This window comes from Corticium candelabrum, chromosome 10 (genome assembly GCF_963422355.1).
Source record: "Corticium candelabrum chromosome 10, ooCorCand1.1, whole genome shotgun sequence".
Lineage (NCBI taxonomy): Eukaryota > Metazoa > Porifera > Homoscleromorpha > Homosclerophorida > Plakinidae > Corticium > Corticium candelabrum.
This window is the reverse complement of record NC_085094.1, coordinates 270520-284950: the sequence shown is the minus strand read 5'-3', so window position 1 is coordinate 284950 and position 14431 is coordinate 270520. Positions and strand designations below refer to the sequence as shown.

General features: G+C 44.6%; 1 protein-coding gene across 1 annotated transcript; it reads right to left on the bottom strand.

Moving 5' to 3' along the window:
• Positions 1-493: 493 nt before the first annotated feature.
• Positions 494-2086, bottom strand: LOC134185978 (uncharacterized). The gene is made up of 3 exons (XM_062653875.1): positions 1586-2086; positions 1292-1527; positions 494-683 (listed from the first exon to the last, which is right to left on the bottom strand). The coding sequence occupies exons 1-3, from the start codon at positions 2084-2086 to the stop codon at positions 494-496; spliced, it is 927 nt and encodes a 308-aa protein (XP_062509859.1).
• Positions 2087-14431: the final 12345 nt, after the last annotated feature.

Below are 14431 nucleotides of genomic sequence, written 5' to 3'. Positions count from 1 at the left end.
TGGGTCTCATCACCATCAAATTAATCTTCGAAGTTGACGACCAGAGACTCGGTGGCTTTGGACTTGTGCGGTAGGGTGTGTTTGCTGAATGTCCCTCTATAATTGGCTACCCCTCGATTCTCGAATATCTCGTCAATCTGTAAATTTGTTAGAGGCTTCAACGCCTTCTCTTTTTTCCACAACCTACTGAGCCGGGTAACATCAAACTTTTGTCTGTCCTACCGGCTCCACCACCGATGCCCAACGTATTTAATATGAGAGGTGCCGCTAAGCCGGCCAACAGCGCGCCCAGAAGTACACTTTTTTGGTGGTGCCTACCGTTCTTCTTCTACTGGCCGCAGCACCGCCACCGACGGCTTTCTGAGTGGCTCCAGAGATAGCACCCGATGCCGCGGCAAGATCTACAGTGCCGAGCACCGCTGGGGCGAATTTGAGGATTTTTAGATGTAAATTGACCCAATATCGTGCCGATCGGTCCGCGATTTGGACAGTTTCAAATCGACATTCCGACGTTGGTCCTTGCCTTCGTGATCTTGTTGTATTGAGTCCGAGTCATATTCCAGACATTACCTCCTGATAAGTGTGAGTGAGATAATCGTAGGGTGTAGCCCGTGTGTTTCTGAAAGGCATTTTGTAACGCTTTCTTCTGTCTATCCGCCAGAGTGAATTCAAACTTGACGTAACTATGCATGAGTATATCTATAGGTTACATTAAACAATCACGTTCATTTACCGCTCACCCATCCAACGTCATGTATCGATTGTATCAAGTCAATGAAATCATAAACACAACCTTAGAACACAATGTACAGAACCCAAAACTAAGTAGACTACACGCTACCGGCACTCAGTCACAAGGAGCTGAGTAGTCCCGTATACACTACGTTATGTATGTACTCCTAAAACTAAGTAGACTACACGCTCCCGGCACTCAGTCAAAAGGAGCTGAGTAGACTACACGCTACCGGCACTCAGTCACAAGGAGCTGAGTAGTCCCGTATACACTACGTTATGTATGTACTCCTAACGTCTGCGTATGTACTCCTAACATCCTCCTTCTTAAAGTTAACAAATACACCAATCTATCTACACGTCGTAGTCATTGTCGCAAATGTAGTCTCGCAGATAGTTTGGTTTCTTTACCACGCGGCCACTTCTAGTTGATCTCTAGTCTCTCAGTACTGCACTCTTTCTCTGCTAGGTTGAGAACTTGTCTGTTCTGATAGATTCTGTTTCTCCTCTTCTTGTTGGTCGCTAGTTGTCTGACTCTTCAAAGTGACCTGAGACTCACTCTGCCTGAAGTTGGCAGTCTTGCGGTGGCAGGTCGACACTGGATTCTGCTGCTACTTGTTCTAAGCCAACATCGTCATTATTCACTAGCGTAGATGAGTTATTCAGTATTGCCTTATTCGTAATCTTCAATTGTCGTCGATTCCGCCTATGTATTCTACCATCCTCTGTTCGAACTTTGTACGATCGTTCTCTAGTTTGCTCTATTACCACAGCTTTTTTCTTCCAACTGTTTCTCTTAATGGTTCCATGCGAATGACAGTTCCTGGTACGATAAGAGGGAGGTCTTTAGTACCTTGATTGTAATATTTTGTTTCTGTTTGGCTAATTGTTGGGAGATCCCATCGACCACTTGAGGTTTAACTAAATCGGGCTTCATAGGCAACAGCCCGGTAGTTCTTCTACTAAAAGGACGTTGAGCTGGACTTATTGTTCCTTGCGGTGGTGTATTTCGTTGATGCAACAAAGCCATCCACGGGTCTTCCCGTGCCTCTAGGGCTTTCACCATCAGATACTTACATATTTTCACTGCACTTTCCACTTTGCCGTTGCTTTGGGAATGATACGGACTTGTTATGTGATCGAATTCCCACTTTTTAGCGAATTGCTGAAATTCACTAGTGACGAAATGTGGACCTTTATCGGTCACCACCGTCTGGGGAATTCCTTGACGGGCAAACTGAGCCTTTAATTTTGACAAAACCGTCTTTGACGTAGTGTCAATTAGCGGATCCACTTCTATAAAGCTGCTAAAGTAATCTACTACAATAAGATAGTTTCTCTCATGGAAGCTCATCAGGCCTATGCCTACCTTAGCCCATGGCAGTTTCGATATCTCATGATAGACAATTGTTTCTTTTGGTTGCCGTCTTTATGTTCTGCAGACTTCACATTTTCCGACCTAATCTGCAATCGCTGCATTAACTAATTCCCGGCCAAAAGACTGAATCTCTGGCTCTTCTGACACATCCTCCCAATTCGATGTGTGCTTGATGTATTCGTCCTAATGTAAATCGTCTAAGAGAGTGAGGTATATATATATATATATATATATATATATATATATATATATATACAGCGATTTCCTCGGTACACCGCACCATCTTCAACGACACGCTCGTCTTTAAAGGGAGAATACGGGTGGACACAAGGTTTCAAGCTCTTCTTATCCTATGGCCATCTGTTATGAATAACATTTTATAACGTTTGCAAGGTCATCAACTACTGTTTCTCGCTGAATCTCTTGTAACTTGCTTGTTGTAATGAAGTAGCAATCTACCGCTGCAATGTGTTCTAATTTCTTTTCAAATGTCGACTGCGTGTTTAGAACTTTAAGGCCATTCTCCACTGTACTGCTCCTGCTCTCTGTCGTTAAATACGCTCTTGAAAGAGTGTCGGTCAAAACCATTTCTTGTCCTTTCTTGTACACTACTTTGAGTTCGTATCTTTGCAGCTGCAGTACCATTCTCTGTAATCTTCTAGGCGCTGTTTGAAGTGACTTTCGCACAATGATTTCAAAGGCTTATGATCAGACTGTACTTCCATTGGTCGTCCATACGTATATTGGTCGAATCGTTCCATTCCATAGACTATCGCCAGTAATTCCTTTTCTATTTGAGCGTATCCTCTTTTACACTCAGTCAACGTTCTACAGTCTGCGAGCCCGACGGAAGCAACTTGAAAGTGGAGCGGCCTAGCGCGCGTTAGAGGGTGTGGCTTAGCGCACGCTAGGGGTAGGTTAACACACATTTGTGATTAGTGAGCATGCGCACAGTGTGCTGTCACAGAGGTCGGGGAATATAGTCCAGGTAACGAAAGAGAAGTCGTAGGAGACTTCAAAACAGTCACCAAATTAGTAGAGCCGCAATCCGGTAGATGACCAAATATATTATTTTATTTAATCAGCTCTACCTTTAGACCGAAAGTATGCGGCAATCGTTCACTGGCTGAAGTCGATTTTCAAAAAGATGGGCGGCCATGGCCGCTGCTGCCGCTGCGGCTCCGTCGGCCTTGAGCATACGAGATAGGTTGTCCGTCTCAGAACTGGTGTTGTAGTTATAACTTGATTTCTCTTAGCGTCCGTTCTTGTTTGACTGACCACTCCTACGCATTTTTCCGGACGTGTCAATTCTCTCACTGGCTCACAAGTATCAGCAAGCTTCGAGAAATATCTTGATAGATAGTTAGCCATGCCAAGAAGCCGCCGAACACTTTCAACATTATCTGGTTTGGGCATTTTCAGAATTGCATTAACTTTTTCTGGGTCAGGTTTCAGCCCGTTTTCTGTAAGAATATGGCCCAGATATGTCACTTGCGGTTCTCTCAATCGAAATTTCTCTTTATTTAACTTAATACCTTTATCTCTTCAACGCTTCAGTAAAGCCAGTAAATTCTGGTGGTGATTTGTTCTCGTCTCTTCAAGAGTGGAACTCCACCCGTATCTAGTATGTCGTCAGCAATAACGTAGATATCATTCAGTCCTTCCATTGCTTGATTTAATCTTTTTAGGAATACCCCCGGTGCCGGAGATATTCCAAACGGCATTCGTTTCCATTTATAGCGATCTATTGGAGTGCCGAAGGTTGTGAGATTGCTTGTTTCTTCATCCAGGATCACGCGCCAAAGTACATTTCGATCATCGCACACGCTAAAGAGTTTCGTATTTTTCAACCGTGGTAATAGATCATCATTGTGGCAATCGGATAATGGCAGCGCTTTAGGGCCTGGTTTAGCGGTTTCGGATCAATGCAAATTCGAATTCCTCCTTTCGGCTTTCTTACAACTACCAGAGCGGAGACTCAATCTATCGGTCCATCTATTTTTTCAATAAGTCCGTCTCGCTCCAGCCGTTCAAGTTCCGTAATCAACTCATCTCTAACAGACACGGGGATACGCCTGACCGGTAGTTGCACCGGAGTCACCGTAGGATCAATATTCAGATGCAGCCGTCCTTCCAGTTGTCCCAACTTATTATTAAAAACGTTACTATATTGCTGTACGATCTGATCTAACGTCAGCGGCTGAGCTGCACGTTGTTCACCTGGTGGGTGACCAATCTCCACAGATGCCTGAAGAATGTTTTTACGTCGAAGAGTCATGAGTTTCATCTGCTGTATACTCTTTGCTTCTAACATAGAGGTCAAACCTCTCTCTACCACAACGAACTCTCCCCTGTATTTATGACCATTCTTAGGATTGAGAAGACGAACAATACACTTGCCCACCAGTTGCACTTTAGAAGCATCGAATAACATTAGTGATTAACACGTGACTTGTATTGGGACGTGAGAAGGCAAATCTGACTGGTTAATCACATTACATGAGGCGACCGCGTCTAGTTGGAATCTTACCTCTTGTCCCTCAACAGACATTGTTGCATACAGCTTAGACGGAATGTTAAGACGTAAGACTGTTAGGTACGTTTCAAAGGTCTCACTGTCTTGCTGGTTACGCTGATTAAATACATACCGTTCATAAGTAACATTAATTAACTAACCCCATAAAATGATTCTCCAATCTTCGAAGAACAAAGTCCATGTCGCCGTGAGTTGCTTCTGCATCACTAAATAAGCTATTGAAAATCTCTAGAGCGTCTTCTCTGATACACGTTATGAATGTTGCTAATCTAATGTCGTGAGGCTGCTCTCTTAATCTCGATATAGTTTTGTATGAATTCTAAAATTTGTCGCCAGCTTTCCTTCATGTATCCTTCTTTGATAACTAAAGGTCGGGGCTAAGGTACGACGCTTTGCATAAAACCGCTTCTCATCGCCGGTTGACTCGCATCTATTGTCGAAGCGACGGCAGTGTCTTTTGCCTTCCCAGATGCCGGCTAACGAATATATTCATCACTAGACATCATTAGCGGGTTTCTAAACTCCTGTCACTATGTATCAAGTCAATGAAATCATATTACACAACCTTAGAACACATGCAATGTACAGAAGCCAAAACTAAATAGACTACACACTACCAGCGCTCAGTCAGAATGAGCTGAGTAGTCCCGTATATACTACGTCATACTCCTAACATCGATCGCTCAATACCACGCAGTAGAAGTGATACTCCGAATCGTCATCGTTTCCAGGTTTCTACAGTTGCTCGCCAACTGCCATCGTATTTCGAGTTCGGCCGTGCCCATCTTCAGCCTTTCTCTGTGCTTGCATGAACACGTCGACGTGTGTGATCGGGTAGATTTCTGCTAAGTCTTCTACAGACACTTGGCTTCCCGAATCGGTGTCCGAATATTTCTTGACCGCTTCCTGGAATAACATGTACGTTCTCGAGTAAGGTCTAGAGACTTCGGCAAAGTTTGTCTCGATCTCTATCTGGGTACTGCCTGCTATTGACACGCACGCTCAACCGTGTCAACTTGGCATTATCGAAGATTTGATTATTCTCTTCCTGATCCCCATCCCGCTCAATGGACGTAAACGCAACAAAAGACGTGTCGAGGTAATTGCTCTCTGGCAACTCCAGTGTCTCTCCAAGTAGGGCTCAGTTCTGCGGCTCCGAACTGATTTCTTTACACTCTAATTTGCTCAAAGTAGAGACTACGCTGCGGGCCTGCCACCAACAGAGCCTCTAATTGCGTCTGCACGGAGAGCGACGATGGAACTTTGGGCATCCATACGGTGAGATGCTGAATGTTGAATTTACCAGCAGCCGCAATGGAAGCTCTATGGATATAGTTGTCGGGCAAACTTCTGTCTATGATCATAACCATGTCGATATCCCGATGGGATCCCAACACAGCCTTCAGGGGTAGGAGCTAGCCTGTCCTGATCTTCTGCCTACTGCGGAATCCCATATTGTACTTTGGGGTTCGAATTCTGTTTGCAAAATCTAGAGTTCTAAACTTTGCTTCGCTTACAGCGGCAATGTCTCCAGCGAAGTTGACGGCATCCTTACTGCGAGCGGTTGTGGGTAACAGGGCTGCTCCCGGAGGACCAAACTCGTTAGGCTTCTTATCATTCTCGGCGGTATCGCGAACCACAGCATATTGGTCGCTGTACTTCTACCGTAGTCGTCCGAGAATTGGACCAAATTCACGACCGTGCTGGCTTGAGGTAGGTATACTTATTGACGTCCTGTACTAGGTGGCCGTCGATTTAGTATTGGATAGATCGAAACACATGGTTTGTGGCAACCTGTACATAACGCTTAGCGGTACTTTCGCTACATAGCCAGAACAATGTAGAGTTGCGTTAGACTTAAATTTACGAAGTGTAATATTCTATGACTAGTATAGGCGATTTCGAAAAATACCTTACGTATTCTAGAATAATGAAGACGTGTTGTCACCAATAGATGGACGGTTGGGACGTGTGTTTGTTTGTGGTGCGGAGGGTATTCCCGTTGACCGCCAATTAGCAGCGTTTGGGCGTTCCCTGTCTTTAGCAGCTCGCTAACCGTAGGAGCTTCAAACTATTCGGTTCCACGATGCAGGAGAGGGCAGATATACGATGCAGGAGAGCACTATATGCGCAATAGGTGACCACTTACAAGTGAGACATGAATGTGGATTCGTAGACCAAGTATCAGGAACTCTCACATTTTACTCCTGTGGAGGTCAGCCACTAGAAAGTTTGCCTAGAAATTGCTGGTCGTCGTCAGGAATGAATTATGAACTCCTGCGAAGACTGAGTGTGAGGCCTACGCTTCACATACCTAGAGAGGCGTGTCGATCGCTGATGTCTATTGTATATATGCCGTTGGTGCAGACACCGTTGTGCATTCGAACGAGTCTGTGAACATGGCGGACGTGGCGACATAATAACGGTGTTCAGTGGTGACCGAGAACTGGCACTGAAGGTGGCAGATGTGACTCGTGACCGATTGGCACAAGTGTTCAAGATATTTAGACTCTAGCTATACTGCATTCATGGTGCTGCTAGAGGTGCATGTACGAAACTAGACTAGTTTCGCTATAGGCCGGTGCGTGGTTGCAAATTGAGACAATAGTATATCGATCGATGTAGGGGTTTTATTTCTTGCCTGAGCTGTAGATGAATGCCATCTACCTGAAGACAGATGTCGGCTTGGCAATATTTCCCGGGTCTGACGGTCTCTTTGACGAGTTGACTGCTGGACAAATATACAGGCTGCATGGCGATCCTATTGGCAGTTTATCCGCTGCTGTGCCCGCGTCTGAAATTCGCAATCCAGTACTAGGATATGCCAGCGAATGGACGACGTCTAGATCATCTGCAGCTATTGCATCAACGCCTGTTCGTGCAACTTTATGGACGTATACATCAACGCCTGCTCCTGGAACATCATGGACACCTCTAGTACCGTATTCAGATGGGTTGTCACGCTATTCGTGGTCCGCGTTTAGGTCGGTTGCACCGAGAAGCCGAAAGCAGAGGATCACCACCACCAGCAGATACATTAAGAAATGTGGACCTTAGCCTGCTGGAAGTAGCGAACAACAGGCTTCAACTGGGAGAGGCAAGGTCTTCGACATTTATCCGCATCGCGGAGTCAGACATTTGTCAGTCGGCCATGACGGACTTGGTGGAAACGCGATTTGAGGAGCTCATTCCTCCAGACTACAGAATCGTTCTGGTGGACAGCCGAGCTGACCATTCCCGGATGACGAGGGAACAAGAGGTATAGACATACCCACTGACATAGATTGCACTCACGATCGAGTCTGTATGTATTATATATTGTATACTGTACGTAGATATACGTACACGCACATGCACTAACACAGGCAGACACACACGCGCATACGTGTATACGGTACCAAGTATTTGCAACTATACTCCATGTTATTTATTATATGCTGAATTTTGGAAAACTCTTGAACGAAAACTAGGAGCAGTCCTGCATTCCGACCTGGAGACCATTGGAAGGTATATCGAGTCGGCGCGAGCCAACACAGCCATTCTCGGCAGCAGAAAGAGGCTTGCATCAACATCGTTCGTAGAAGTTGAAAGACCTAGAAAGTCAACAACGTCTATGGGCATCTCCAACTTGACACCCACCAGTAACGCCGTCTGATTGAAACTGGAAGGCGAAATAGACGATGTACAGAGGCAGCTAGGTGGCATAGAGACCAGTCTGGATTGACTGCACAATCGTTTGGAGAACGTCGAGGACAAAATGGATCGGTTGATCGATGCACAAGAGCGACCAAGACGACGCTCTCAGCGGTCGAGAAGACTGGCAGAAATGACAGCGAAGGTTCTTCAGTGCCTAATGTACCACCTCTTTACAAGACCTCCGGCAAACATTACAATTTGCTGTCGGCAGTGGCTTGGGTGTCAGCAGTGCGTAGAGCTGTGGCAAGTCACAAAGTGGCCGACGTTGTCCTCTCTGCAATACAACATGGAATGACGGTCCACTCTGCGTGAATCTCCGTAGCTTGGACGAATTGACAGAGCTGGGCAAGCAAGTAAGTCATAGAGTGGGTAGTGGCCTCGTTCACAGCGACGGTGGCGGCGCAGAGTCAACCGAGTCTGAGCTATATACCCGAGGTACTTGGCCAGTCGTCCGGCTTACGCAAGTCTGCAGTGACAAAAGAGTCATACACAAGGACAGAAGCTCAAGAGAATGAGGTGATCGATTGAGCGAATTGATTGAATTGCACGTAGGCGCGTGTGTAGAACAGCAAACCTCGCATGTTTGTTTTTAGTTGTTGTGTACTGCATGTATAAAATGGTAGTTAATTAATTAAGCCTAGTTGAGTTTGAACGAGTTTTAGTATAGTTACTAAATTTTTTTTGAGTTGTAGATTTAGCTTTTACCGTTATATTGTACGACGTAGTTTTTACCGTTATATTGTACGACGAATACCATATATCACTGGAGATCAACGTCACGATCACGCGTTTAGTTAATTGTTACTGTAGACATGCAGATTTCACAAACAGCAACGACTCTAGCTGTTGTCTTCGAGTTGTTCTCTACGAAACAAGAGATCGAAGCTAATTGAGATAGAATTGCACTGCTTGCATACCAGTCTGGTCTTTAGTGTAGCATTTAATTAAGAAACCAAATCCGATCTTTAGATAGCCGATTTCTGGCTACGCGGCACACAACGACATCAAAGCCTGTTCAACAGACCCCATTTCGCCGGAAAGCATGACGCGGCGGAAAGGGGTCTGGCTACGCGAGACTATGTTTTGTTGGTGGTATATTATTCTCCTCCCACATATACTACTGGCATAGTAGTCTCCCAAGCGTGGTTTGAAGCCAAATTCAAAACAAACACAGAACGAAAGATTTTTATGTGTCGCTATGCCCCTCCATGATGGGCAAGTGGTAGCCTCGACGTTAGGCCAACTTCGACTTACGTGGTGGAGTAACGCGCGCGAATTTGCGTAGGGTTCACATGACCGGAAACGAAGTTGCCACCATAAGGCCATCTTCGCCTTACGGTGGCAACTTCGTTTCCGGTCTTGTGAACCCTACGCAAAATCGTGCGCGTTACTCCACCACGTAAGGCGAAGTTGGCCTAGCGTCGAGGTTAGGCAAGTGGGGTATTTACCCTGATGTGAGCACCCACCAATCCAGCAGGTGAGCCTAGCAGGGTACATGTTTCTGTGTAGTCCACACGGCGACCGATGGCTAGACAAATCGATATAGATTGCAGGCATTACGGTGACTTCTCCTTTGAAAAGTTGAGATGCGAATTCGCAGAACACGCGCCGAAATCGATGAATTCGTTTCGTATTCTGACGGAAGCGGTAACGTAGCAGTATTTGCATCGGGTGAAATTCGGTTCGTATCTGGAGTATGCGGTAGTTGTTTGCCTCAAATTCTGGCCAAACAATATGGAACGCCAAACGTTGCAAAAATAATTCTCAAATATTGTCGATTTTTGTCAGTATATATTTGATAATTTTAAGCGATTATGTATAAATTAATCGACTATGTAAGGGCAAGAATCAACTATACTAAATTCGAATCAACGATATTAGCGACATGATTGCATATATACGGATAGCAATTGATTATATTCAAGATCCGGATAGCACCCGCAAGAAGAAAGGATCGCATAAGTTTGGGAGGGTAGTGAACATATTCGAGATCAGTATCGCATGTAAACGATGCCCGACATCGAAAATAATTGCACAAAATCGAAGAGGTTTGAACTTTTTTCATATATTTGGAAACAGAATCGCATATATTTGGAAACAGAATCGCATATATTTGGAAGCAGGATCGCAGATATAATTGAAAGGATCGACTATGCTGGCACGTTAAATCGCATATCATTGACGTTTCATAACAGGCAGCGTAAAACATTTTGCGCCTTCTATATCAAGTTAACGAGTTTTAACTTAATTACAAAGCAACTGCACGTAAGATACAGACAGCGTTTGAAGGAAACGGATATGAGAGTTGTTGTCAGAAGAGCGGGAAAGCAGCATTGTGGCTTTGTATGTGCGCATGCATCCGTGACGTTTGATTTTCTTTCACTCTGAGTTTTCTATTACGGGTTGGCACTTGTAATAGGTCTTGCAGCTTCCTAATTCGTTTGAGGAACTCCTCCAAGTGGCCAGTCAGCGTTTGTCCATCAATGCCCAAACGGTTACAAACGAGCTAGGGAGCCAAATTGAAGAACTCAACGTCATACGGTAAGTCACTACAAAAGCAGGTGCACCCAAATGTTTTCAGTTGGCGAGTTGATTCAACTTTCAGTGATGGAGATATTCTCTATTTTGACGATGGGGATCTTCTAGACAATCAGTACTTTGTACAACCTTTCTCCTTCTCAACTAGAGCTCCAAACTGCAATTTATCATCATTAGGCTTGAAAATATACAGCAATTTTCTGTTTACAATTTGCAAATACAGTTGTCAATTTTAATAATAGGGAAAAGTTTGTTAGTAAGCACGACAGAGAGCCTTACTTCGGCACAGTCAAGCCTAGGAGGCATCACACCAGGAGTGGCCGCGGAAGTATCTAGAGTCTTTAAACCATACAAGGCACAGGTCCCACAACAGTCTACCCTTTTTGACCCTAAAAAGCCAGTTGTCAGTCGAGGCTGGGGAGGGGATTTCAATTCCAGAAAACGGGGAAAGGATAGAGCTGCATCAACAAAAACTACCAGTTATGTCAAGCGACTAGTCGCTCTAAGGGAATTCGATGAAGGCGAGAATACGACTAAGTCAAGAGATTCTATTCTTGTAGACGGACAGTTTACATTTTCGAACACCGACAATGAGCAATCCATAAAAAGAAAAATTATTGATGTCATGACCTCTGCAAACGAAAGTTTCGGCGAGAGAGATTGTGAAGATCTTAGGCAGTATACATGCAGTTAATTATATATAGCGAAAGCAAGTTGAACTTGAATTATTGCTTATATAGTTTTGTTCGTTGTGAAGGCAAACGCATCTCTATACCTGCTGTTGCCTCTAGCCACAAGTGGGACGGAGATAATGTTAAGAAGTTGGCTAATCATGGGGCTGTACACGTGATCCTAAAAAAGAAACGGACATTGCCTATGAATGTCCTCAAATTTAGAACATTTTTCGCTCTAACATCTTTTACTGATCGTTTTGTATTTTAGGACGCGAGTAATCTGAATTCACCAGAAACAAAGAGGCATTTTAGCTATTCATTGGCATTAATTATACATTGTATTAACCCTGTGCCTTCTAGGACGACTTTTGAAAATGAAGTCCTAGAAAGTCCTAGTCGTAGTTTGGAAACATACTCACTTGCATGTGAATCGGTTTCCAGGCCGACGGCCGCAGCATTGTCTGTATAGGAATTTGCTCCAGCTTTGCTTTTGTGGTCATGACGAAACGTCAACGCCAGTCACTACTCCGTTGTCACCGGCAGTTGCCAGAAATGGTACGTATCATTCTCTAGATAAGACTGTGTTTCACGCACAGGTGTTTTCTCAGTTTCTCAAATGACAATGTCTTAGTATCGAACGCAACTCTAGCTATAGTTAATTAACATGTGCGTGTGTGTGTGTGTGTGTGTGTGTGTGTGTGTTTGTGTGTGTGTGTGTGTGTGTGTGTGTGTGTGTGTGTGTGTGTGTTTGTGTGTGTGTGTGTGTGTGTGTGTGTGTGTGTGTGTGTGTGTGTGTGTGTGTGTTAATTGACAATGGTATCTAGCTTATGATTGCAATATAAACGATTTATACTGAGTCCTAAGGACTCTTTTAATAAAACAAAAAATGTATGTATGTATATGTCTGCGTGCATTTATGTATGTACAGACTTGGACAAAATTATAGGGACACCCCGCTGTGGGTATGTAGTAACACAATAATTAGGTTACAATTTACCAACTATCAATATTGTTAAGAACTTAATAGTTACCGCGTTGATTGTTAGGTTTCTTGAGAATACTGTGGAGCCTAAATTGTTCTCTTTACGTTTCGCATTGCGGAAAACGAGAGCTAAAAGTGTATGACGTCATGACTGTGTAAGCGTCGTAAGTTAGACTCTCTCTGATTTTGTTTAGCGGCATTTAGAAAAGCCGGTTTAATAACGCGAAGGAAAATTGAAGCCCTTCACCAGTTCCTCAGTACCAAGTGTTCTCGCCTCTCGCCCTCCTGATTGCGTCCAAACGCCGCGGAACACTTTCTGCCAAGTTCCAGACACACGCGGCTGGAATCTGCTGCCACGCCTCTTGTAGAGCATTCCAGAGCTCAGCTGCAGTTCTCGGTTTGCGACGGTTGGCAACAGTTTTGAGTTCATGCCACAAGTTCTCGATTGGATTCGCATCAGGCGAGTTTGGCGGCCAGTCCAACAGTGTGACGTCATGCTGGCGTAGCCATTGTCTTGTTGACCGAGACGTGTGGATTGGTGCGTTGTCCTGCTGGAAGACAAAGTCGTCTTCTATCAGTGCCGCTGCGTCTGTAAGCATGAGCTCTTCCAGAACCTGTTGGTACGCCGTGCTGTCCAAACGACCTTCCAGTTTCACCAGAGACCCCACACAATGCCAACACATCGATCCCCACACCATCACACTAGCCGCGTGCTGGACCGTACGATCACAACATTCAGGGAGAAATTCCTCACCTTTGCGACGCCAAACATACAGAGCACCATCGTTTCCTATGCTGACTTTTGACTCATCTGTAAAAAGAACAGATTTCCAGTCATCCAAAGTCCATTGTGTGTGAGTGATTGCCCATCTCAGTCGCAAACGCCGATGGTTTTCTGTTAGCAGTGGGTTTTTTCTAGGCCTCCGAGCGTTTACTCCTGTCTCACTGAGACGACGACGGACTGTTCTACTTGACACCTGCTTGCCGGTTTCATCAGCCAGCTGATACGAGAGCAGTCGTGATTGTGCTCGTCGGTTCTGCAGTGCCATTGTCTTCAGTCGATGATCTTTCCGGATTGTCGTTGCCTTCTCACGTCCAGGTCGTTTTTAATAATCGCTGCTGTTATGGGAAAGCCGTTGCTGGCACTGATGAACCGAATTCCTGGAGCGGCGGACAAAAGCTGTGATCTGACGCACAGAATGGCCAACTGAGTGAAGGGCTTCAATTTTTTCTCGCGTTTTTGGACTCAACTGTTTACCTCAAGGCATCGCTGCAACTCGTGAAATATCGCACGGAACAAGACTCTGCAATTGCGTGCAGCTGAACGTTCAGGCTAACTTATCGCCTAAGTTTGACGGTCTCAAGGGCAGCGGTTTTAGTGCAGCTGACATTTTGGTGGTAGCAGTTTGAGATTTTGCTACGTAAAACGTGGACCGGAAGTGGCCTGTCAATGTTCTTTTGTTGCTATACCTTTTTTAGTTTTTGTCTTAGCAGGATTAATTTGTAATTAATTAGTGTCGCATGATTTTTGAATACGTTGAAGTTTGTTTATTGATTAAAATGGCAAAACAATTCAAATTGTGATGACATGCGCGAAATCAATGCGCAAAAACAGATGATTCGCCTTTTTTCATAATGTTGATAAGAGGACCCACAAAATTGCTTTCACTCTCTACTACAGAGCATTCTTAGACTGTATGCCAAGAATGAGCATCCAAGAGCGATGAACGTGTACAAAGACAAGAAAAGTAGGAGTGGCCGTCTTCCTTCTTCAAAGCAAACTAGATGCGCGGTAGGTAGTAAGTACAGCTGCAGTCTTGAACTCAAGCTATGTTACATACTAACAATGGCGCAATCCATGAAATAAGAAATTCGGAAAACATTTGGTTTTGGTA

What these genes read in the sequence shown, in the direction of transcription:
- LOC134185978 (XM_062653875.1), bottom strand. Translation starts at nt 2,086, where the DNA reads ATGAGCTTCCATGAGAGAAACTATCTTATTGTAGTAGATTACTTTAGC. An exon ending in AACAAAATATTACAATCAAG is followed by an intron (nt 1,528 to 1,585) that starts GTACTAAAGACC and finishes GGAACCATTAAG; the next exon opens with AGAAACAGTTGGAAGAAAAA. An exon ending in GACTGCCAACTTCAGGCAGA is followed by an intron (nt 684 to 1,291) that starts GTGAGTCTCAGG and finishes ACTCATGCATAG; the next exon opens with TTACGTCAAGTTTGAATTCA.